A 27257-nucleotide genomic window follows, 5' to 3' on the forward strand; every position below is an offset into this window, starting at 1 on the left:
TTTTAAAAACATTTTATAACAAGACAAGATTAATTGTAATTGTTAAATTTTAATGATTTGCTTAAAATGATTAAATTTTGTATTTTTCTTCCTTTCAATCAAAGCTTCTCAAAAAGCCATTCTCGTATTTTTTCGTTCAACCTTGCCTCTGAAGTTTTAGTTTTCGATTTAGTGTTGCCCAAGGCTTCATCTCGTTATATTAGACGCCTCTGCGTTTATAGATTTACATATGTAATTACCAGAAGATTACTTTTAATAACTAGCTGGCCAGGCTAAAGAGACACCTCCATCGGGGAAGATGGCAATAAAAGCTGCTTAATTAAAAGTACAAAATCAGTGAGTGGAGCGCTAATAGCCGAAATGATTACGCAAAGCCACAAAGACCCATAACTCATTAGCTGACGCGCCCCAGAGGTCCACATATTCGGTGGTAGCCCAGCCGCTGGTCTTGCAAGTGATGATTGGACTGGGACATCATGATGATTAATGGGATGCAGTGCTGAGAGCGGCGAGCAGATTTATGGATGAGCAGCGTGGACTTTCTTGTTTCTGGTTCTGGGAATGCTAATAGAGTTGCAACCTGGGGCCAGGCATTATGGCCCCCTTTATTTCCAACTGCTCTTCTCTCTCTCCCTTCCCCGGAAACATCCTACAGTAGTTGCCTTTTGTCTTAGAAACCCTGTTTGCCATGCAGTAAGATAACATTTACAAGACGCTTTTCCCTCTCAAGATGAGTTTTTCCATCAGCCGACTTACACTTCACACTCAAAGATATGCAATGAGGCAGCGGGTGACTGTTTGTTTAATGATAAATGTGGAATGCGGCTCTTCAAACATAGGTAAGCCCTCCACTACGACCACGCATTCAAATGAGTCTAAGGGTATAATTGCAAAACGCACGACCAGTTGTATTTACGATGAGTGACTCAACCCCAGCGAATTGGGCGCGTGTTGCCAAAAATAAAGACTGACCGGGACGATAGAGGGATCCATAATCAAAAGGCGGTAATCCAATTAAACGGCTCAGAGTCCCGAGACCGGCTGACCCAATTAGACCCGCTCCTCGATCGATCTTGAGGATCGTCGTCGTCGTCGTCATCGTTTCGCATCGCATTGAACTTGAAAGCGGCGGCGCCTGCCCATTGTTTTCCTACCCAGTCAGTCCCGAACCGCAGCAAAAACAAGTTCTTACTCCCTTAATAAAAGATCGCATCGGGTTCGATCTAACGGCCGCCCTGCAAGACTCTTGTTCGGCGCTTCAAATTGTAGATCAAAGATCAAGCAAAAACCAAAGAGAGAAACCACAAACAAAAAATGCTTAAATTGGCATACCAAACATAAAGAAAGGCCTGCGGGAGTTCGAAGTTTGGGTACCCTGTGATTTGATTCCCGAGTGGGGAACCTATCATAAATGTGATCATGAGTTGGTTGGGTGATGATCATTTATGTTTGCTCAAAATGCACATACATATATCGCCTCAAATCGGTAAAGTTTTTAAGTTGATTTCGTATTCTTCTTAACTATATCTCAATCTCCTTTTTTGTGGACAGATCGATCTAAGCCGGAAAAAGGGACCGATTTCATTACTTCGTCAGTTGTGGTCTTTACTTTAAAAGTGAAAGTTAAAATTAGAACGCAATGAAAATCTTTTCAAATAACAATTTTAAAAGTTTGTACAATTTTGACTCCTTTCTATGTTGCTTTTGGGTTTCGACCCTTTTTTGACCCTTCTGCTTTTTGATATAGGTTGCTGGCAGCTCTGTTTGGAGTATTGCCTAAAAGGCTATAAATCGCGATTTTCTTCGCGTCTCTTTTCAAGTGATTGCTTTAAATTCCCTGATCATATCGCACTCGAATCGATCAGGGGACCGGACCTCCCACAAAAGCTAAGGCAGGCACATAAATCTTAATTGCCAAACAGTCGGGGTTATCTGACACACACACACTGTATTTGTCCTACTGGCTGATGATCTTATAAGAACTGCATTTGGCACACTATATTTCCAGTTTTCAATTGTTCACTCAAGTGCGACCAGACAGATGGGAGTTTGAAAGTAAGCATCTGGTGGTCAGTCAATCGGGACAAGTGCAATCAAGCTGCACACAAGTGCCGTGGCATATTGACTGGGTCAGTCCGTAATATGCATATGAGTGCCACTTTCTACTCCCCATGGGAAAAGTCCATGGCCCACGACACACACGATTAATCACAGAAACCCTCTCGGAGGCGGCAGCCACGATCCCTGATTGTAATCGAAAGAGGCATAAACTGACACAAAGTCAAAGTCAAAGTTAAAGTTAAACAATGAAAGCAACTTGAACTCTGGACCAGACGAACTTAGCCATCCAGCCAGTCTGCCAACTCTCCTTCTCCACCAAAGCCAGCTTTCCGATCATGCTGTGTGCGATCTTAACAATCAAGATCAATATCATGCATTTACAATGTACAAATATTGCCTTCTCTTCAGTCTGGACTGGTGGAAGTCTCTTAAACGCTGCCTTAGGGTAGAAAATGGCAAAAAAAAAAAGACGATGGAAATACGTCTTTAGCGTAATGAAAACCAAATACTCTGGATAAATATAAAAACGACTTTTTGAATATTTCGTTATTTCCAGTTTAATCTCAACTACCAATAAAAAACATGATATTGTAAATTAGTAGGTGAAAATGTAAATTGTAGTAGTTTCAACGTCCAATAACAAATTGTATAATATTAATATTCTTTCAATATTGTTGAATATAAGAATATTATAATTTATTTATTTCATTGGAAACTGAAAACTATCTGTCTATCTTGCAAATGTTTATTTTTTAAACAAAGGGAATGGTTATTTTATAAAGATTACAGAGAATGTTAAATAGGTCTCTCTAAAAGAGTTTGAATACTTTGAGAATATAAACTTTTCAGCACTCCCTTTCCCAGAGTATGCCATAAATTGTGAACAAACAATCGATTGCGTTAAAGTTAGGGGAAGGAGAATGCTAAGCAAATTAGCCTGAACTGAACCTAGGCCGGGCCAAGAGGAATGTGGATGAAGCAGTCATTGGCTGGCTGGCCGGAAAATGCTATAATTATGCAATTCCTCAAAGGCGCTGACGGTGGTCCCCTACATCCTTTCCCCGTCACCCAACTGTCTTTATTCCCACTATCCTCTGGGTGGACCAACTCTCAGACATATAATCTGCAAACGATTCGCGTTTCGGGGGCCTCAGAAATTATTGACTAGCAGTCATGGGTTGAGGCCTTCAAGTAAATTGCCGTAAATCTTTATTTGTGCAGCTACTTAAAGACCATGTCCCGTCCCCCGAGAGACCCACGTATATAGCAGGAGTCGGGCCTTAGGCTGGGGTTAACAAGCCGCCAGCGATTAAGTCATTTCTTATGTCGGTTCATTATTTCTATTTTCCTTTTTTTTCTCTTTTTTCCCCCCATTGCATGCGTAGCTACTGGGCTTGTCTACCTCCCAGTTTCGGTCCCCTGGCCAAATGCATGGCAATTTTTCTTGGTCTAAGCCAAAAATTTAAAGTTACGTGTGTTGTGGAAACTCGTTTGGCCCAGTTGATTGCCACTGCAACTTTGTTAGTATTAAACATTTCGTATTTTTTTCGCATTTATCTTGACAATGAGCGCCTGAAAAGTGTCGCCGGCTCCTTCGTATGTGTTCTAATTAGACGTGACAATTCTACGTAATTAGGCGGCGGGTTGTCTTAACACTTGACTGATTTTCTAAAGGGTTGAATGAGGAGGCAGACCGGAATATCGGATTTCTACACTTTCCTGATTTGGTTGTTTAGCTAAATTTGGTAATGCGAATCGACACTTTTGCTCCTGTGTTGTATTCAACGGGTGTCTTTATTTGGAAGGCAGATTCTCTAAAAAAAAGGTTTATATTCAAAACCTGATTAGGAAGGCTTTTTGAATTCCATATATTTTTAAATATTTTAAACTACCAAGAAACGTATTTCATAAAGTCAACATATTCTGCATATAGAGAGTTTTGAATTTCCTTAGCTTCAACCATTTTTGTTTAATATTATAACTATTATACTATCAACAAAGATTTTCACCTGTTTGCAACTTTGTTTTCATCCAGCCAGCCACTCACATCTTCATTAAATATAACCCACTCAAAGAATCTGTTGAACACTTTGCACATGTCCAAGTGCTCCACAATTCACACCACAAAAACCCGCCAACGGGCCAGGCCACTGGGGGAAACTCATCATTTAACGCCTTCATCTTTCGACTCCAGAAAGCAAACAGAGAGTGGAAAAGTGCCATGGAGTATTTGAATATTTTCCAGAGCTCTGCCACTGGAGCAACCACCCGCTGACCCGTTTGATCAGTCTCTACCAACTGGACATGACCACATGTTGATTCGCAGATGGAAATGGCTTCGCTTCCTTTGCTATTCGATTTTCCAATCTTTATTGCATAATTGCAATTGAATTGTTTATCGCGTTTCAATTTCGTTTTTCACTCCGTAAATTAGAAAATGTGTTAATGACTTAATGTACACTACCAGATCAGCAAACACATTTACTTCATGTTCAGTCATAAACTAACCCTATGAAATATTTATTTTGTTTAAAATTTTTATTTCAGCAGAGTGAGATAGCGATTAGCTCCTTTGGTTTATTGTTGATGAGCTCAAACTATTGGGGGCCTGTTTATTTCTGTTTCCTACTTTGATTGTGAAATGATGTAGGACATTCATATAAGCATCGAAAACAGCAGGTGACTTGGAGAAAGGTTTCCTATAATTTAAAATGAGGTCATGGAAATGAGGCTAATATTGTTAAAGCGATAAATACGTTCTTTGATCGATTGTTATGCGTTCTGTGATCTATATCTGGATCATTTAAATAGCTATGATCAGTGTTTAAGATTAAGTATATCTTTCTGAATATATTTATTTAGTAATCGGTTAATTAACCAATTGATGGAAATTATTTAACTTTGTTTTCAAAAAAATTAATGTAATGGAAACATGCAAAGCTTAAAGATTTGTTGAACAAATGGTTTGTTTAGAATCAACATAATTACTTTTTAAAATAAATGGGAGTGCTTAAAATCTCTAAATGAAACACAGTGCTTAGTAAATCAAATTGATTTACATTTTTCACTCTAAAACTTGTATTTGATTCTTCTAAGCCATACCCAACTTTCTTTTTATGTATTACACACAAATTCCGATCCCAAGGACCAACCCATGTCAGAAATTATTGGAGTCTTTCTGTGAGACAGACACCCCTGAACCATTCGAAAAACTGGTCGTGGCCCGCCCGTCACATTCAATTAGGTCCAATTTGAGAAATAATTATATACGCACAGAGTTCTGACATTTTTTTGAAAAATTTTACATTAATTTGGCACTAAACTGTCAGATGTGGAATGCCATGGCACTCAAATTTACGCCGAAAGGTAAACGGCCCAGGTACTCGTAAAACGGTCCAACAGTCGAATCTTATGAACAAGTTTTCTTCAAAATTTAATTGTAATGTGAGAAATTTAAATTAGGTAGCCAAGAGGCTTCTCAAAAAATGAACAGCAACACAAAGCCAAAAAACAAATAAAAAGCCCAGACTCTGACAATGACTAAGAAACCTCAAAAAGCGGAAGATGACCAAAGAAAACAAAAATTATGAAAAAATGTTGCTCTTTTTTCAGTGGGGTTTGTTCAGAATAGAAGAAAAAAGATCAAATAACCGAAAGCCGCCAAATTTCAAAGGAAAACAAAAACTTGTTCACTTATTTGAAATTGTGTTGCCTTTTCAACTAATTTTCCTCTTGTGGATTTAAAAAGTGAGCTGAGGTGGCTCTGAGTTCAATTTATGGATTGTCCTATTCGCTATTTGTCAGTCGATATTTGATTATTTACGATCCACTATTCATCAGTGGATTTCAGTTTGCGTCATTTTTGCTTTCTGAATTGGTTTTTTATGGATCAACAATATCAAACAAAATCGCCAGGCATTTTGTTGTTCACAGCTTAACTTTTTTATATTTTGCTTTGAAAATTTATTACATCACGATTTCAAATTGGTTTCCTTTACTTCACTCCATCTGTGGGTTCTTGAGTTGCTCGTTTGTAGTTTTTTCTGCTCGTGTGTGTATATTCTGTATGCGAATTTGTTTGCAGCTGGGTTTCCTGGAAAATATTTATTTCATCTAGCGGATGCTTCAGTGCCCGCAACAGTATTATAGAGATCTCTCGCCGGATCGATCCCTTTTATAATGAAGTTTTCAAATAGATGTTTATGGGATTTACCCAGCAAATTTATGTCGTTCTTTCAGCTATATTTTTGTTTGGTTTAATGCTTCCTTATTTATCGAAAATTTTGCATTGGCTTTTTAAGCGACCCATTTTTGCATAGAGCTCCCACTGAGATTGGGCAGAAAATTTTTAAACTGTTTTCATGTTTTCTGATCTATATTCCCTCGAATTTCTAAGCAAATAAACAGACCAGAGAGTTCTACAAATTGTAACACGTTTGTTTAAAGTCTATGCTATTTTTGTTTGTCTTCACTAATTAGCTTGCAGACCCCACATCAACACATTTGTGGATGAACTGAAACTGTGAACTATTATTTGTTTATTTACAAATTGTCAAATGTTTTTCTCTTAAATAAACATTTATCACCAGCTCGTAAATTAGCTTTTGCAATGGAGCTGGAAAGTTTGTTTTCAAGCAATTTTGTAAGGGGTTACATCACAATTTTAGAAGTTCTTGTTCTATATTTATATTAACATATTTATTCTGAAAAAATCTAAGAACACAGAATATTGCAACAAAAAATACAAAATTTACAATAAATAAATTTAAATCGTTTTTTTAAGTGTTCGTACGAACTTAATTTTTATGAACCGTGTCAAACCGCAAACGAAATGGGACACAAACCTAACAAGCCAAACTCATTGAAAATGATTAAATACTAATTTGGAAAAATCGCTCAATCCCGGCCAACAAAAGAAAATGTCAGCGTCTGACAAACGAACTGTCAAAATGTCAGTCGCGTCAATAAAGCCACGTAAATTACAAAAACATCTGCGGGCAGCAGAAAAGCCCCATCGCAGTATAACAACAACACTGCTGCAGCTATGCGTCTATCTAGTCTGCATAACGCAAACGCTGCAGCAGCAACAACAGCAACACCGACAGCAGCAACATGGCCAGCCCGAGGGCAACATGCTGCAGCAACATCACCGAACCAGTGTAAATAGCAGTGTAAATATCAATATAAGCAGGCAATTCAATGAAATTATCCAAACGGCAACGGCAAGTGCCACTGCCACGGCCAGCAGCGGTCCTGGAATGGGAGCGGCAGCAACTTTCTCATCGGCGACGGCAGCAACAACCATAACGCCAGGACGTCGAAAATTGCGTCGCAAGCTGCAGGGTCAACAAAACCGAAATTCGACCTCGGGCAGGAGGAGAAAATGGCGCCTGCATCCCTATCGACGCAATGCCACACATGCAACACGAACCACGACGGTGGCAAGTGTCTCTGCCACGACAACAACATTGATACCAAAGATGCCCCAGCAGCCCTACAACTATCACACCCACCTGCACTCGAGTTTCCACCAGCAGCAGCAGCAACATGTTGCTGGCGGGCAAATAGGTCAGCACCAGCAGCAACAGGTGCATGTTGTTGCCGTAACACCGCGCCCGCACCAACGGCAACAGCCTGGCTTTGCCATTGTGCCAGCCTACTATCAGCAACATCAACAACAGCAACGGACATCGCTGGGCAACCTTACCCAGCAGCAACAGCAGCAACATCTCCTCATACAGCCGGGCAAACAAAACATTTTGGTGTACAGCAACCTGGGCCCAATACCGCCTTGTCCGCCGGGCCTGCTTTCCGGATCGGGAATGCCGGTCTATACGCAACAGCAGCACTTTATACCGCTGCGATCCACGACGACCCCGCGCCCCAGGCAACGTGGTAAGCAAATCCTCCCCAGGTTCGCGTTTCCTTGGTCTTTTAATTGTCATCACTCCTGGGAGAGAGAGGCTGAGATACCGGCAATAGGTGTTAATTACGCTAATAAAAACTGCATTCACAGCAGTTTATGGCATTTAATGTGGTTAAATGGATGCCAAGTCCGCGACTGGCGCCTTCATCGCCGTGTCCAAGTCGTGGTCCAATAATTACCCCCAGCGGCGGTTTCGCATAGAAAGCCTGCGTAATTGGTCAAAGCAATTGACTTGAGTTTTGGTGAGCAGCAGCGGGATTTGAAAGGTGTCAGAGAGGATTGCTATAAAGCCATAAAGATGCGGTACCAGTTTTTTTTTGCAAGCCAAGGGAGTACTTGAATTTAACTATTTCCAATTTAACTATTTTGCCATGATATGTAAAAAAGATTGTGTATCTAATGAAAAAACAATAATATTTGTGTTGAGATAAGAATATGTTTAAGAAACTAAAATGAATTACATAAAAAGATTGACACGAAATAGATTAAGTAATTGAAAAAGTACATTTACAATACACACTCATGAGCTTCGATCTTTCTGCCTATTAATTTCTCATCGCTTCCAAACACGAGTGCTTAGGCTGATACGCAAACATTAATAAATTCCATTAAGAAAATACAATCAACTGCTTGTCAAACATTTTTCTTATCATTACCAAGTGTCAGTTTTTCAAATGTATACACAAATATTTTGATTGCAAGTTGTTTTTCACAGTTGGTTGTTGTTAATGGTCAAGTATTAGGCAAGTTTGTGCTTCAAATCAGTTGACAGGCTCTCGACTAAATGAATAAACGAAGTAGTTGGGGGACAAATACAATTTTGAAACTCGTTCAAAAAATACATTTTGCAAATGCAGCTGGCTGGAATATGGTAAATAAAAATCAATTGAGAAAATTTTCGACGGCCGTTTATTGATTTTCTCTTCCCAATTGATTTTTTGCTTATGTAATCAAATCACTCAACAAATTTGCAAGCAAATCAAATTTCACACACTTTAAAATGCATAAAAACTGTAAGTTGGTGGAGAAAAAACATTTTTTTTCTTTTTGAAAACTGTAGCTACCGCACATTGATAGATTGTCCCTGGTGGTGGACACACATTTGGCGCCTGCCTGGTCGGCCTGGCGTTCAATTAGCATTTCGGAGAGGAGAGCCATGGCATCCCAGATCCAGACATGGCCCCAAACCAGCACGAATCTGGCATTATGTGTAGCGAGCCGTGGAAACAGACGCTAGAGCGAGCAAGCCAGTTGTGGCCGCCTTTAGGCCATTTTTGGTTATTGGTGTGTAAAGTGGCGCCCAGCAGGAGGCTCTGATGACATTCTCCCCGCTTTTTGATCCGATGCCAAACGGGGTTGGTTCCATTTGCTTTTGGAACGCCACAACATCAGGGTCTGGCTGAATTCACAGGGGACAGATTGCCCAAACGAACTATGCAAATTTTCGACTCGCATGTGAATTGAGAGTTCATCAATTATTCCCTCGGTTGTCAATGATTTATTCAAATTTTGAATGTCTTGAATTTGATGCAGATTAATCAATCAGCTGGTTTGGTTTGCCCAAATATAAAGCATATTAATTTAAAGGGGATTGCCGATATACTCAGGGTTTCTTTTTTTTTCATTTTGTCAACCGAAGTATAATTAATAATATTTCTTGCATTTATATTGTACTTATTTCATATGAGTTTTGTTAACATTGTCGTAATTTCAAAGAAAATCACTGAAATACTGTCAGTCTCCCAATACATTGGAAATTTAAATGTTGTTTTGAGTGTTGCATTCCAGAAACTGGGAACGTTTAGCTCTTGAGACCTAGATTTTTTTCCGGTCAGTGGTTTTCCACACTACCACCCAGACTCAGACTCCCTCTACCGAACACAAACCGCATCAGAATCTCACACAGTCATTAGCATAAAGGCATTTGTGAGCAGCAAACATAGGCCGAAATGAAAAAAATCAACTGGCTGGTTAGCAGCAGCAAATATTGACATTTTCAGTGTCTTAGATCTTCTAGCGCGACGCCAAAGACAGAAAAAATGGGATGGAAATTGAGGGACGGACTGAAAACCACAACGAACACCTACATAGTGTTTTTTATGCGAACAGAGCATGGAAACTGGCCAAGTCAAATCTTGTCGCGGGCAAAACGGCGATTTTTTAATTACAATGAAACGTGCCACACAAAACAAACAAACAATGCGCTCGCTAATTGCACATAAAGCCCAAAATCACGGGAAAAAAGCACCAAAAAAAACATAAACAGAAAACAGGAAAAAACAAAGACAAAATCGAGGGGTTAGTTCAGAGCTAGAGAAATACTGTAACAAAACTTGTTGTTAGCGAAGCAAATGGACGGATAAACAAACCCTAACAACAAACAAGCAAATGAGGCGAATGACAAATGCAAGTGTCAATCTTGTCGACTCAGACGCAATTTCAGGCCGACATTAAGCTGCCTTGCCACACAAAACTGTAGGGCCCACGGCAGTTGATTGTTGAAACTTATGGATTAAAGTTCAATTGGTCGAGGGCCATTTGTCTGTGTGTGGTACCTGAACTTTGAATTGGGAAATCTCAAATTGAAAGGCATTTTATTTACTTTATTTTTCAATTACTTTTAGCAATATAACTTGACGCGCGACTCAAAATGAAAAAAATAGTCTATGTTGCGTACTTGCTCATGTGAGTTTATAAAATTTAATAAAAGACACAAGAAACCTGATCCATCACCGAAAATGTATTTACGCCTCCCATAATCAACCTCAAAAGAAAAATGTTTATAAAACTTAAATGGCAAAAAGCCAAGTTCAACAGCTTCAACCAAAAATAATGCCAATTTTATCTCACAGTTTTCATCTATCTTATAAGAAAACATTAATTCCCAAACTTTTAGCCACGTTTTTGGGTAGCCAGCTTCTGGGTGTTTAAAAACATTAAAGCAAAATATTACGGCAGTTTTCAGACATTTTTCTTACCCGATTGCACGCCTGATAGTATTTATTATTCAATTTTCATTAAATCTGATTATGGAGAACTTGTTTGGTGCCTATTTTTTGTGGCCCCATGCCAACGACTGAGCAGATCGAAAAAATGCAGGCAAATTATTTTTCTGACGCTTAAATTAAGCATTAATTTTGCAACGGCAAAGAGTCTCATAAATATCTTGCCGAAAATGTTTATATAGGTGTTGCGGCAACAAAAAATAAAAGCAATATTACATATTAAAATATTTAACTTTTAAGTGGTTAAAGCTTGATTTATCGTTAAAATGTAAAACAAATGTCTAATTAGTAAACAAAGGGGGAAAATACAATAAATCAATTTCCAGTTAAAAGCTAGGTTAAAGACCGGAAATACGAAACCTAAGGCAGCTGTCTTCTGTGGTTTCTCAAACGGGAATTGAGGTTAATCAGAGAGAAAATTAAAAAGTGACATAGGTAAATTTCACTATTTAATCTTTCCATGGGACACTTTTGTTCAAAAATGTAGTTTACGGGTTCAAAAGTCTCAGCAGTACTTTCAGACTTCAGCTTAAAGTCACGTTTTTCATATTTATTTGGCAATTTTGATTTGCCAACAAGTCTCCCACAACGTGTGCCAGGTTGTCTGAGGTCAGAGTCGATCGACCAGGTCCGAAGAAACCCCGGCGGCCAACAGAGAAATCCCGCAGTATCAACACTCCTGCCCTGGCGCCTCTTCGGTCACTTTGATCTATGCACTTCAAATGATTTTGTTGCCGTTGCCGTTTCAGTAAACGTATCTGTATCTGTATCTCTATCTGTGTCTGTCTGCGCCTCTGTTATTGTTTGTGCCGATGCGTAAACAACGAAGCGGCGGTTTAAATGATACGGCAACTTTTTCTACCAAGCAGGCAAGAAGTTGGCACATAACATGTGCTTGACTTTACAGCAGATTCACCATAAAATGACAAAGAGGAAAAGAAGGGAGTCTGCCAGTATGAGAAAGTGTTGTCTGTGTGCGGATATCTTGAGACAGGAGGCACTAAAGCGACATTTGCCCATTATAAAAGAGAAAAGGGATTTCTTACATATAGCTTTTGTAATTAAAATCTACTTTGATTTAAAAAAATGCATAAACAATGTTGAAAAAACATGTTTACAACCTCCCCCTATATTATTAAAAGATTTCTTAGTAGTTGTATCCAATAAAAATAAATTGAAAAGTCAAGAGTCTCAATTTCCAACCTTATTATCTAAAGATATTTCTCCCACCCTTCCAAATCTGACCTCAATCAACTTTGAGTACCGCTCCTAATGGCATGAAACAAATTTGCGCGCTTAATTAAGCAATTCCAATTAAAACCAAAGATATTTCACTTGGATTACGCCCACTGAGGCGGCAACACCCACAAAAAAAAAGGAGAACTGAAAATCACATGTGTATTACTCCCAATAGACTTGTGTACTTTCGCCTATCAAAAGCTAAACGCAGTCAAAAGTTTAGAGCACTCAAATTGCATTTCCTGTCACTTGGTCGCGATCGCTTGACTGCTCCTGCCCCGAATTGGCCCCTCCATTTCATGTCCCTGCTCCTGATCCTACCGAGCTCTGCAAAATGGGTGTGTTCACGTCTCTGGGCCTCCGGATCTCCGAAACCTCCAAAAACCTCTGAAACTCGGCTCTGGGTTGCCTGGCTGTCTGGGGCGGTTCGCGTACATGGGACATGCAAAGTTACCTGTGTGTCAGCCCCAGTATGTGGGAGTGTCCATGGGCGTGTGTGTTTCCACAGGCCGGCGAAACAGCATCAACTTCAACACCAACACCAAAACCGGCATTAAACTGAGGCCAGTTACTGTTACATGACACACGGTGTCAAAATATGAACAGTAATCCAAGCGATACAAAATATATTTGTACAAACCGATTAAATACCCTTGCGTGGGCTAGGATACCCAAAGAAAGTTATAAAAAAAGTTGGTAAAAGTAAATGTATATACATTTACTTAGGCTCTAAAAGAAACAAATATTTTTTATTTTAAAAATTCAATCTGTACAACCAGTACTTTCTATTTCGATAAAACGAGCATTCAATTAAAATCCCTTTTACTTTCCATACTGATGCTGAAATTAGTAGCCGAAGCTTAGCATTAACACAATCTTTTAATTACACAATTTTAACAAAGAGGTTTCCGCCCCTTAAACAAACTAGTAATCAAAAAAGAGTGTAGCAACATTGATGTGTTTTTGGCTAATTGCAGTGAATTTTAATTACAATTGGGCTGCACTTCCAGCTCTTTTTAATTAACTTTAAGGCCCGCATTTAAACCACCCTCGCCGTATTATACGGAAGGCCTGTCGAACTAATCCTTATCTTTATTAGCGACACGTATTTCCAACTTTAAAAGCAACGACCATCAAATATTTAAGCCGCACTGAAAGTCCAGACTCCTTGGGAATTGATTTTGTGGAGCCAAATTGAAAATGCTGCTGGCTAAACCAAAAAAAAATGTATTTAATAGCGTGCAATATTCATTGAATGTACCTTGTTTTATTTTTGATCAGTCGTCGTCTGGCGGGGGAGTCCAAGGGGCGGCAAATAGTTTTGTTAATTGAAATAAAATTCAATTTGACGTTTTTATGGCATGTGGAGATAGTTCGGCTAAATACGTGAGAAGCTGATCGCGCAGATGCGAATTGCAAATCTGGAGTGTGAAAGTTGTTAGAAAGATGCAACCAGTTCGATCGCTTCCTTACAATTCATTTACGATGTGCGATTGAAAAACACCCCGGGAAATCTGGAAATCGTATTCATTGATGTTTAATAGTTTTTCTTATTTATTCATCGTTGCAGCTTAATCCTTATAGCCTCGTATATCTGTCGTCCGATACAGTTTATATGAATAAATTGGGCTACCGAACATGCGAAAAGTATAGATTTGCATAGATAACTTTATTTTTTACTGAAGTCCCCAGCTGCATTTAATTTTTTTGCGGTCATCCGGAGGTCTTAAAACAAGTGGCAAGCTGCCATAAAATTTATATGCTCGTATGTACACATTTAATCCCCATATGCAAATTTTCTTATGCGGGCTCAGTTTTCCATATACCATAAACTTTGGTATTACCCACATGTGGATTTTCCTCTGCTAACTTTAGAGATTTTGCAACCCACAAAATGTAGAGGCGGCCATCAATTCGAGACGCTGTGACCTTTGCCAATGCTTGTCAAACTATTCGCAGCATGATGGATTGGAGTAACCGCAAATGAATGGCACATTAATTTGCATTTAAATGTGCCAAAAATATTTCTCGCCATTCTCAGCATGTCATTGACTAATGAGCAAAGCCGCCGAAAATATTGTAAATTACAAACAGCAAAAACGAAAACGTTTTTGCAACTGCAGGAAACATAAATAACAAGTCCCAGACGAAATAGATTGCAGTGGTGCTTTGCTATTTGCTATAGGCACAGCAGCGGCAACTTGGATATGAAAAATATGAAAAACATTTTGCAAATGTCACATTCGCATGGCTATGGAAACCGATCTGAGAGAAAAATATCTGGCGCACCCTATTGGAAGCACCAATTTGTGCTATATATTTTTTTTGAACCAGGCGTTGGCGGTATTTTATTGGAGTTTGTTCGTAAACATCATGTTTTATCGCCAACAACGCATAATTTATTTTTTTAGGTTTTTGTTTATTTAAATTACTGAAAAGATTAAATAATCTTTTTTAATATATTAAAATGGTTTTTAAATTAAATTGAAGAGTATATTTAGATTGGGTTTGACACCTTTTTTGCTGAAAGCTTTTTGCGTGCGAATTTATGCACATTAGTTTTGTTGAGTTAAAAATGCAAATCGGCTTTCGGCACATCATTTGAAGACTCTTTGATTCATAATGCTTGCAAATTATTTGTGCAAACAGTTTGCCCCACGATTGCAAATCAAGTGATTTTTTTATTTTGTTTCGTTTTATTACTTTTTTTGTCGGTTGTGCCTAAAGATCTTTTATTGCCATTTTTCTTGTCTACACGATCGTTTATATGGAATAGTTTGAAGTGAGATAAGAGGAAGTATTACCATTTACATGTTTTGAAATACGAATGAGATTTTTATGAGGCATTTAAAGGAAATCTTTATTACTACAACATGACTTGTAATTTCCCGGATTTATTACCGTTCCTTTCGGCACTTTGATCGATTTGTGAACATTTGGCAGAAACTACGAAAGTATCCGACAAATTTTGTTAGTTTTTCTTAGTATTTTTAGAAGAAAAACTTCAAAAACATTTTTGTAAAGGCTTTATTAGTGGAGGTATACAAATGATAGGTATTGTTTATGTCTATTAATCAAACTTCCGTTTCCGTTCATTTGGTTAAACGATATAATAATCACACTGCCAGACACAATAATCTCCAACACGATATCCACATCTGGCCAACTCAATTCGCAATGAAGTCAACTAAGCCAACACGGCTCAGATATTTATAAATTGCATACGAGATCGAGCTTAATGTGGCCACTTTAAGAGACGCCGCCACTTATCGAGCGCCGTTGATCCGAACACCAACAGCAAGACACTCGGAAGCCATTTATTATAACAAACAAAATGCTATAATTAATTTTTCTATTATTTTCTCAAATACACCCAGCCATTACCAAGGAGGCGGTGGTGTAAGTGGGGCCAGAACGTGGCCAGTGAGGAGTCAAACACAATTTCCTGGCCAACTTAATACTCGATTAATTTACGACGGGCACGAAAACAATTGAGGTGGCCATTTCGGAGAGGAGGCGGCCGTGGATTGAGACTATTATGACGTGCCGGGCCGAGTTCGATCAAAGAAAGCATAAATAATGTCCCGACAGCCGGCCGAGGAGTAGAACTGGTTCAGGATTTTGTTGCTGTGTCTTCCGCTGGTGGCCCGGGCCCGAAATTTATGCAAACGGGTTAATTAACTAAGGCTGAAAAGGAGGAGGAAAAAATAACGAAATTCGGAACGGCTGTTAGGAGGCAGACTTCAGCCGGGTGGTCCTCCCCATCCCACACCCCTCCTCCTTCAATTACTCTCTCCTCCGCTTTAAATGTGGGTCAACAGTGGGCGGTTAACAAGGCAACAAAAGCCAACTAACTGCATTTGTATCCATCATTTTGGACATTTCAAATGTCAATCTATATATATAGAAGTCGTTGGCAAGTCAGTTGGTCAGTGAGTCAATCACTCAATTGAATGCAACTCATTCACTCATTCATTCGTTCATTGATTCATTTATTTATGCAGTCAGTCAGCCAGCGTGTTGCCAACAGATTTTTATCGCAGTTGCCTACAGACGCTTAATTGCCTTTTGATTACTTGTGGAAATATCACAATTCAATCGGTAAAACATACGTTTATTGATATGCTCTTTTGCACACCGAGGGAATTATTAGTAATTTTTACAGACGTTTGGTATTTACGTTCAATTTAATCTACCAACGTTATTTTTTATTTTTTACAATTTCAATTTAATTTTAAATAATATTTCCTACGTTTCAAACCTTCAAACTGTTTATAAAGATAATAAATTAAGTGTATTTGTTATTTCTTGTTTCCATATATTTTTTCTTTTTGATCCTTCTTGTGTTGATTTGAAATTTATGATAATTGATTGCCATCTATCGGTACTCTGTTTTTATTACTATTCACGGCAAGCATGCATTGCGCATACGCAACGTTGTCCCACAGTTCAGTGAGCGAACCCAAAAATCATTTAATCAATATTTTGTCGTGTCGAGAGTAACATAAGGTATGTTGCCAACAAAACACGTGCTCCAAATTAAAGCGCAACAAGTGAGCTTAGAGCACTTACATTTTTCTGCAATTCGTCCACTCTTTTATTTTTGGTTAGTGCTCAAAGGCAAGAGATTTTGCAATTAAACTGTCAATTCGTTGGTATTTTCAGAATTATTAGTATTTGATTGTTAATTTATTACATTGCATTTGATTTGTGACCGCGTTGAATGGCCAGACAACTTGAGTATTGGTAGTCACATTGTGTATACGCCGTGTTTTGCAGTGGAAATAACATGCCCCAAGGCCACTGTCGAAGCAAGACTAATGATAAAAGCTTGATTTGATGTTTTGACGATTAGATACGAAACTGTAAGAAGAAATAGGGATAAGGCTCAATCATCCGCCAATTTTAAACGCCATTCCCAGCAGCAGACAAGGCAATCTATCAATCCCAAAACTGTTCCGCCCATGCAAATGTGAAGTGGAACCCTCAAATTTTACGCACATTCAAGTCGAAAACCGTTAAACGAACGGAAGTACTCTTAAGACGGCCCACACACGAGATCTCTGACCACCGGACGACCAGTCTAGCGATCGGCAGCCAGAAAAGCGAGATATAACTTGAGAGGAAAAAAATGAAAACAGAAAACAAACAAAACGTGCTCATTAATAAAAAATCAAAAACAACAAAAAACAAAATTGTCAATAAAACCAAAGGCCCGAGAGACTAACAACCGAACAGAAAAAGACTCAAGACCCACGCAATAAATCTCCAGTGGGTGTGCAAGTGACTCTCAAACTGTGGCATGACAAACGCATTTTCAACTAAAGCACCAACCAAAAACGATGAAGGAGCAGGCGAAGAGTCGTGATTCTCATTGTAAACTTTAATGACATCATTTGCCAAGGCAAAACAAATCTGAATGGCGTCAGTTGATTGAACTTTTTATTGGTGGCTACGTCTGAAGGAGTCCGTCGTAGGCCTTTCTCTCGCCACTCATTTCATTCATGAAAATGCAAATCCCCTGAACGCTGGCAAGCACTTGACAGCTGCACTATAGTCAGTCTTCAGTCTTCAAGTCTCGACCATATGCCAAGTGCCTTAAGGCGCAGCTTCCTTCTCCCCCCGCCCGAAACAATCTTCAGAGACCACGGAGCAGTTTTGGAGTGGATCTACTATCACCTCTCCTATCGTGTCGCGTGCTAGGCTTGTTCATATTTCCATACTTACATTGGCAATACCCTATGATTGGGTCAAAGTATGTTTGCAGCCAGCTTTATAAGAATTTAAAGTTGCACCAAATGTTATTTTTTCTCAAATCTTAAATTTTGCCTAATCGCCTAACACTCTTTTTAACAACGCGTTTAAATATTTACGTTTGTTTACTTATTATATCAATATTAATTTCAAATTTATTTAAAGTACTTCCTTCAATAGATTTTAAAGCGAATTAGAGCACCAAAGATTCGTCGTTTTAGTAACGCAACTCTCTTCCAATTTGGATTGCACTTTTTGCCTATATTTTAGCCTTATTTTTTTTATAGATCGTGCAATCAATTTGAAAAGTGTTTTCGCGTTGGTTTTACCGGATTTATGAATGAATTTATTTTCGTATATACCTCCTGCCTGTCCACATACTCATGTGCTTGGCAGACTTGTCTGGCTTGTTCCGACGTCGTCGTCTCCCACAGCTTTTTTTCGGGGTCCAACGTCCGCTGAGTCCGTCGTCGCATTTGTCGTTTGTCGCCCGAATAGGAAACTCTATGCAAATGTGGGCGGACTTTAAGGCTCTGCCTACGCGCAACCCACAAACCCACCGACTGGCTAGCGGGTCTGGTGGGTCTAGTGGGTCTAGTGGAGCTAGTGGCTCTGTGCGCACCACTTGGTGGCTGTTTAGGTGCAGTTAGTTGGCTGCCACTGACAATGACGTAGCTGTGGCCCAGTAACCCAAGACGGGGAAAGCTGACAGGAACGGTATTAAATGTTACAATCGAACATCGACATTGATTCATTGATTAAATCCCGATTTTGATAAATAAATCTTTCGTATTTTTCTTTTTAATAAGAAAGTAAAAGTTATCAAGTGTTTGTTAATTAAAAAATTACAAATTAGTCGAGTGCTATGATCTGTTTTCTGTTATCCAATACAGACATCCACCAATATCATATATACCACTCATACTAACAATATATGCGTCTTTTCTTTCCTTCCAGAATGCCACTGCAGTAGTGTGGGATCCTTATCTTCGGATTGTGATAAGCGATCAGGACAATGCGCCTGTCTGGCCAATGTGACCGGAAGGAGATGCGACAAGTGCCGCCCGGGTCACTGGAACCTTACCCAGGGTGAGGGATGTCGGGACTGTCGTTGCGATCCGCACGGGTCGCGTGGTCACGAGTGCAACCCGTGGACGGGCCAGTGCGACTGCAAGATCGGGGTCGGAGGTCAGCACTGCAACGAGTGCACCGAGGGCTTCTTCGGCTTCAGCACCGAGGGCTGCCAGCGCTGCACGGCCTGCAGGTCGGAGGGTCAGGTGTGCGATCCGCACAATGGCCGCTGCATCTGTCCGAAGTTCACCCGTGGCCTGGCATGTGGACAGTGTGTTCCGGGCACATGGGGCTGGCAGGCTCGCCTGGGTTGCCGGGAATGCCAGTGCGATCACATTGGCTCCATTGGCCAGCAGTGTGCCACCGCCGATGGACAGTGCCAGTGCCGTGAGGGATATTCGGGAAGGAACTGCGACACCTGCGCCATTGGCTACTTTGGCTATCCGGAGTGCCGTCGATGCGGCTGCGATCCGGAGGGTTCCTTCACCCAGTCAGATGGCTCCATTGCCTGCGACTCGAATGGCCAGTGCCCTTGCAAATCCCTCGTGGTGGGTCTCAAATGCGACACCTGCATGCAAAGTACTTTCGGATTGTCCGCACAAAATCCCGAGGGCTGCACCCGCTGCTTCTGCTTTGGTCGATCCGGTGAGTGCGAGCAGAGCGATCTGTCCTGGGGCCACATCCGCATGGCTGAGGCTAGGAATCTCAGCATCCAGCAGATTAGACCCCAGAACGTACCCAGTGCGGACTACGAGTACATTGTGGTGGTCCAGATGGAGGGCAGCAGCTTTCATCGCGAGGATGCCGAGATCCAGCGCATGAATGATCTGAGCTTAGTGCCCAAATCCACCGGGAACGTCTCCATCGGAGCATATGGACAGTTCTACCACCCGCTGTATTTCCAACTGCCCCCGCAGTTCTACGGAGATCGGACCACCAGCTATGGTGGCTTCCTGTACTTCACGCTGATCACCGAGGGTGCCCACAAGCCCTTGGAGCGAAATGTTCTGGGTCAGTACCCACTGGTGCAGTTGCATGCCCACTCCAAGTTGCTGCTAGACTTTTACGAGTACGAGGAGTACGAGTACTCCTTGAACGTTACCCATCGCGTACCGCTGCATGAGTCCTTCTGGAAGTACCACCACACAAGTCAGGCTGTGGATCGAAATACCCTAATGGCCGCCCTCCAGAACATTCGCCACATATTCATCCGAGCCTTCGCGTTTGCCGATTTCCAGGAAGTTGTGTGAGTATTCTGTATTTTATATAATATTCTCTAAAAAAAATGTGTTAAGACACATCTCTTTGCTAAATGGGGTCATCCCAAAACGATCATGGATTATCACATATCTTTTCAAAGTTAAATCGTAAAATATCTATTATTTATAATTTAGGCTAAAGCAAGAAAGCCTTTTACGATTTATAATATCGGAATCCTTTATGTCCTTTTTTAGCCTCCAGAATGTGCACATGGATGCGGCTATCTATATTAAGGGTTCTACCAATCTCATAGCCAAAGGTGTTGAGCGTTGTAGATGTCCGAAGCGTTTTGATGGTTTGTCTTGCCAGGATCCGGGAAGATCATTCTACCGTTGGCGCAATACCACCGTTGTGGAGAGTGTGTTCATTGAGGATCTGATAGGAAGATCAGCTCCCTGTCATTGCAATGGCCGCAGCAACGATTGTGACCGGGAAACTGGAGTCTGTCAGGTAACTACAACTTATTGGGTTGTCCAAGCTAAATTTTAATACGTTGTAATAATATTTCCCGCAGAACTGTCGTGGCAACAGCGGAGGAGATCACTGTCATCAATGTGCTGAGGGCTTCTACGGCGATCCTAACTCGCACCACGGCTGCCAGGCTTGTCCTTGTCCGGAGACGAACCGAAACTTCGCCCGAGGATGCAATGTTTGGGACGGAGAAGTCAGTTGTGTCTGCAAACAGGGTTACACAGGACGATTGTGTGAACGGTGCCAGCCGGGATATTTCGGGGATCCCATGAGGTATCCCAACAGTACTTGCCAGCCATGCAACTGCCATCCGGATGGCATCCGAGCACAGGGTTGCGATATGGAGACGGGACGATGCTTCTGCCGCGAGGGAGTCACCGGACTGAAGTGCAACAAGTGTCAGGCGGAACGACACCATCTGGTGGATAACGGATGCAAGAGTAAGTCAATGTTAAAATAAAATAATTAAATAGGTGTTAGGACTTGTCTGTAAAACTAAATTAATTAATTCCTATTTCTAATATCCTCCTCCCATAGTTTGCGACAATTGCACTCTGCTGCTCCTGGACTATGTGGAATTGGTTGGTCACAAGCTGCGGCGTGGAATGCACAACATGGATTTGACGGGTATTCCAGCACCATACCGCAAATTGTCAGAGTACGAAGATGCCTATGATGAGTGGAATCGACGCCACTGGGACTTTAGCCAGACCAAACGACGTCTTCAGAATTACGACACCGCTGACATCCTCAAGCTCGAGGCCCACGCCGAAAATCTTAAGTTTCAAACTCGCAAGGCAGTGGCCACCATAGGGAAGAGGGAATTCTCCCTCAAATCGATGACGGATGATGCGGTGGTCCAACAGAACGGTGTGAGCTTGGTCCGAGCGGAGATCCTTCAAACCATCTCGGATTTGCGTGGCTATGGGAAGAGTGCTCGCCATCTGAGCCTTCCAACGGCTCTGAAACAAGCTCGTTTCTACCTGCAGGCGATTCGGGAGCACGACCAACTGGTGCAGGGAATCCGCAGTACCAACGGCTGCGCCTGGCGGAACTTCTACGCCATGGGCAATGCCTCGGATGCGGCCTTCGACGAGAGTGGCCGCCTGGAGATGCTCTGGCGGGATCTGAACCAGACCAACCATCGAGTGGTGGACATGCGGCTGCAGGTGGACCGCATTGAGGAGGTGGAGAGCGAAGCAGAGGACGTCCTGGAGCATGTACGCAACCTAAATGTTTATGTGGGTGAATCTCACCAGGAGCTAAATGATCTTAACCAGCGGATTTCTGAACACCTTGATCCCGGCTATCTGGAGCAGGGTGAGGGCTTATTGAGGTTGACACTGCAGCGGCAAATGATGCTCAATGGACAACTTAACCAGTTGGATAGCTCGCGAGTTCTACTCAATGCCACGCTGGACGTAAAGTCTGAGCAGCAGCGGGAGGTTCGCAAGCATTGGCTGCCCAAGGCGGAGAAGCAAGCGAATCACCTGCTGGCACGATCCAACGATTACGCCCGCCAGTTCCAGCCCACCAGGAATGGTGCCCGGATTGCCATGCTGGCCAGTTCGGCCCACAGCAATATAACCAAGGCCATAAACGATGCGCGGCAAGCTTCGATCCTGGCCAAGGAGCGGGTGTACGAGGCCCAAAGGACCCTCTATCCCAACGACGGCAGCTCAATGATCGATCGAGCTAAGCACTCGCTGCACAGATCACGACAACTCCAGCAAGAAGCCCTTAAACAGATGCACAAATCAAATGTGCTGAAGGACAAACTTCATCGGCAGGAGCAGCAGGTGGAGGGCATTAAGGCCACCATCTTTGACTCCGGACGGCGCATTAACAACATAACCGGACATCTGCAAGGCCTCTCGGAGGGATCAGCCCGCCGGCAGGCCAAGGAGAGTCTAGATTTGGCCGAAAGAACGGGTGAGGAAATGCAAGCAGAACTACGAATAGCCAAGGAGATGCAGGAATCCATTCAGAACATGCGCAAATCGTTCTCCAACCTGGAACCCGACTGGGAAATCAAACTAGGCATGGCCCAAGAGAACATATCCCTGACCCAGACCAACGTGCGGCTGGCCAACGTCTCTTTGAGCTATCTGGAGCAGCAGGCCGAAAAAGAGCAACAGGTGTTCGAGGACTGGAACAACACCATGGCCCAGCAGCTGCAGCAGCTCAGGGATCAGATTGCCAAGTCCAGACATGCGGCAGAAGCGGTAATAGATTCAAAGTCTCTATTTTGTTAAATATTTTATTATAAATCCCTCCTACAGATCGATGTCTCCCTGGAGTCCCTGGGTCCGAAATGCAGTCGATCTTACCTACCGGCCTCGTATGGTTTGAGTACCTCGAATAAGCTCCGTATGAGCTTTGCTTTATCCAATCATCTCGAGAGTTCGCCTCTGATTCACTTGGAAAGCAGCGAGGGGCGTCACATCACGCTGGAGCTTCACAAGCGTCGAGTACGCCTGGTGTGGAATCTTGGTGGCACCACCGCCACCGTGACGCATCCCATGGTGGTGCAGACACGGGATCCCAAGTACGATGATGCCTGGTACCATGTGGAGGCCAATAGGACACTCAATCTGGGCAGTTTGATGGTGCGTCGAATGAACAACTACGGTGAGCTAACACCCGCCAATCCTGTAACCATCACGGGATCCACGGATACGGAACACACACGTTTCTATCAGTCACGAAGCGATCGGATATCGCTGGGCGGTTTTGCATCAAAGGATCTGCAATTCACTCCGGGACTCAATGTGGTGGTGCACCAGGTGGAGGTGGACAATAAGCCTCTGGGTCTGTGGAACTTTGTGAAGAGCGAGGGCAGCTGCGGCGGATCCATGGTTGGAGCCAAGGAGTCCTCCGCCTCATCCACTGCTCGTCACTTCAATGGATTGGGCTATGCCCAGCTGATGAAGACCCGTCCGCGACCCACTCGCAAAAATCTTTTCTCTGTGCAGATAACCTTCCGTACGCTGGATGAGAATGCCTTGCTTTTCTTAGCGGTTGATGACAAAAACGTGAGTCAAATTACCCCACACAATGGTCTATTTAAATTATTTAAACTCTTATAATTCCATTGTAGAACCGCTCGGTGTCGGTAACTTTGAGCCGAGGTCGGATCATGTTCCGCATCGACTATGGCGACGAGTCCAAGTTGGAAATCAACACCACCAAGAAGTACAATGTGGGCCAGTGGATCAAGATCGAGGCTGCGCGCGAGTTCTCTGCCAAGCGTAGTACTGAAAATGGAATGCTGCGGGTAAACAATGATCGTCCCATTTCCGGAGCACCCACACTACCCGTAAACATTCACTTGCTGCCGGATCTTTCCAAGGCGGTCTACTATTTGGGAGGTGTACCACCAGGTAATGATTTCACTTTAATTTAAATATTAGCAGCTATTTTTAAGTCAATTTCTTCTAACAGGTTTCACTTCGGGTACCAGCAAAGCCCCTGGAGCTGATAATCCCTTCCTGGGATGCATGAAGGATGTCCAGGTGAATGGTGAGACCTACGATCCCCTGGAAAGTTCCAGCTTTTATGGGGTGGAGCCTTCCTGCAAGGACATGATCACCAAGTGAGTAGAGAACTTAATAGTCATTAGAAGTATTTTCTATAAACCAAATTCTTTGCAGGGCTGGTTTCTCAGGCAATGGTTATTTGGAGCTACCATCGCAGTCGCTCCGAAAGCGGTCCAATACCGCTTTGGTGTTCCGTACCCTTCAGCCCGATTGCCTTCTACTCCTGGCCGCCTATCCCCCTGAGATCCTGGCCGACTACGATGCGAAGGACATTAAGGGCAACTTCTCGATCAGCCTGGTGGATGGCCAGCTGCATGTTTGGGTCAACTCCGGTCGCAGCTTCATTAAGATGTCTTCGAACTCCAGTCAGTTTAATGATGGCGAGTTCCATGTGGTAAATGTGATCAAGACGGGTCGCAAACTGGAGCTGATGGTGGACGATGAGCTGCAGGAGACTCGCAGCTTGAACGGTAATCCCACGGTGGTTAGTCTGCCTAGGGACACAGGTGGCCTTTATATAGGAGGAGCACCGCCCCACGAGAGCTACACGCCTTTGGCGCCAACCTTTGTTAATCTGGAGGGAGCCATCCGCGATGTGGTGTTCAACAACCGAACAATGAACTTTAACGACGCCTTGACCTTCGCCAATGTTCAGATCGGACGCAATGGTCCTCTAATGGGCAGTCTCAAAGGAGGACTCTACGATGTCCTGCTCAAAACGGAACCTATGATTGGAAAGAGTTTCACAGCCTCGCCTGAGGGCTGCAAGCGGGTAAGTCACTAAAGTTTCTCTACTTCTTGGATTGGTTTGGATGGGGTTGAAGATATTAATGGGTGCTGTCCATCATCTACTGCATGTAAATATGTGGCTGCCTAACTCTGTTAAACTCAAACGTTTCTTTTTGTTCTTATAGGATTTTAGTTGCTAAGCAATTATGTCAAAAGCGGCTACGCTAAAAGCTTCAAGCGCTGCGCTTCAAGAAAGCTCATTTGTATACTAATTTCGCCTAAAACAAAAAGCAAAAGCTAACCAAACAAGCTACTCTATGTGGTCTACATGTGGATTAATATAACCAATCATCATCAAAGATATAACCTCAGTTCATGCCTAAAAAGCATTGGGAAAGTGGGCCCATTAGAGCATGATCCTAAACAGAGATTTCCTGTGAAGGACATTTCGCTCTTGTGGGCAGACTGATTTAGCTTTAAGCTAGCGATCGTTTTAAGCTCTCGGGCTCCTCCTGGTCCTCAGATAACAAAACCATATTCTTAGTTAATAATTATCTTTTTATACACATTTGCTATTATGTAAATATTTCATACGACTCTTCTGCTATTTAATAAGCTTCAAAGATCAATTTAGAGCGTAAGATTCACCATACTCAAATCATACACATCACTCATCAACGCTTTGTGTACGTTTTTGCCTTCATGAATGTATCATACAATTAACATTTGCTTACTGCAACATGGACATTTAATTGTTATCACATTTACCTAAATAAAACATTTTATAACAAAAAACAAACAAAATCATGGCAAAGTTTTTACTTTTTTAACTCACAATCGCTGAGATCGCTACGCAAAAGCTCAGAAACTAACACAAAGTCGTCGGGGTGAGTTGAGTTCCACTAGGAAACACAATAGACCTGGTCATAATCGGGTTGCTCTCTTGCAGATCGGCAGTTACTCCTACGAGCCGAACGCCTTTAAATTCGGAGACGATATCTACAGCTATTCCCAGCTGAAGCTGCCGGAGCGTCACTTCTGGCAACGCAACTTCCATCTGAGCTTCGACTTCCGCTCCTTCTATCCGAATGGCATGCTTTATCTATCCCCGGGAAGCAAGGAGAAACCCAAGCACTATGTGGCCCTCATCCTAAAGGACGGACAACTAGTTCTTGTGGTGAGAGGTCGTCGTCGCGAGGAACTCCAGTTGACCGCCAAGTTGAACGATGGGGAATGGCACCGGGTGACGATTAATTGCCAGGATCGCAAGGTCACCATGTCCGTCGAAATCGGGCGTACCGACCAGAAGACATCCGCCCAAATGAAGCTGCCCAAGAAGATCGGTGCCTCCCAGTTGCTCCTGGTTGGCGGCTTGCCCCAGTCACCGGTGAAGGTCTCCTCGGATCTGTATGTCCGCCTGGAGCCATTCAAGGGCTGCCTCCGCCGGGTCAGCATAAACAACAACACCCAGGATCTGGCCCGACCCGGCAAACACTCCAATGTGGGTCAGTGCTTCCCAACGGTCGAGAGGGGCAGCTACTTCCCCGGCGATGCCTATGCCATTTACAGTGAGTATAGCTGCAAAGACAATTCTACAATATCAAATAACCCAATAAACCCTTTCTACAGAGAAAAACTTTAATGTGGGCAAGTACCTTGATCTGGAAACGGAGTTTAGAACTTCGGAACTATCGGGAATTCTGCTGAGTGTTTCCGATCCAAACGGATTCCCTGCCCTTTCGTTGGAACTGCATAATGGCAATGTAAGCTAAGCTGAATTCTATATAAGATTTATTTTACATGACACTTTAAAAAAGCATGGTCATTTATGACAAATGTATATTAATTTCATATTTTCCTTTGGTAGATAATATTCTCCTGCGATCTTGGCAACGGAGCTCCCCTACGAGTGGAATCGTCACTGCCCACAAAATATGCCTTGTGTGACAACAAATGGCACAATATTTCGGCCCTCTATGACGGTGAACAGATTGTATTGCGCATCGATCAGTTGCCAGCCGTGATCAGTGTGGGAAACCAGCGAAATGCAGGAAAGATGCAAACCCGGTCTCCACTTTACATAGGCGGTCTGCCAGGTATGCCTTAACAAAATCCCATAAAGGGAAACAATTGTGTTGGTTTTCCATTAGTTTCTTTATTAAATTAAAACAAGAAAGAGTTGGTGCGTGATAAAAAGAGATA

The 27257-nt window shown here is 42.3% G+C and overlaps 1 protein-coding gene across 3 annotated transcripts in view; it reads left to right on the forward strand.

Annotated features, from left to right (window-relative positions):
- LOC108052228 (laminin subunit alpha-1) overlaps positions 1–27257 on the forward strand; it is a 71026-nt gene that overhangs the window by 43033 nt on the left and 736 nt on the right. The window contains exons 2-13 of one of the 3 annotated variants that reach the window (XM_017134577.2): positions 6845–7956; positions 18943–20302; positions 20511–20766; positions 20831–21227; positions 21325–23012; positions 23070–23822; positions 23888–24170; positions 24232–24382; positions 24441–25098; positions 26005–26623; positions 26685–26818; positions 26923–27151. In XM_017134577.2, the coding sequence (XP_016990066.2) occupies positions 6981–7956; positions 18943–20302; positions 20511–20766; positions 20831–21227; positions 21325–23012; positions 23070–23822; positions 23888–24170; positions 24232–24382; positions 24441–25098; positions 26005–26623; positions 26685–26818; positions 26923–27151 (7504 nt within the window). In that variant the 5' untranslated portion in view covers positions 6845–6980. The other 2 variants (XM_044460403.1, XM_044460404.1) reach the window with 2 other exon arrangements.

This window comes from Drosophila rhopaloa, unplaced genomic scaffold, assembly GCF_018152115.1.
Source record: "Drosophila rhopaloa isolate 14029-0021.01 unplaced genomic scaffold, ASM1815211v1 contig_2, whole genome shotgun sequence".
NCBI lineage: Eukaryota > Metazoa > Arthropoda > Insecta > Diptera > Drosophilidae > Drosophila > Drosophila rhopaloa.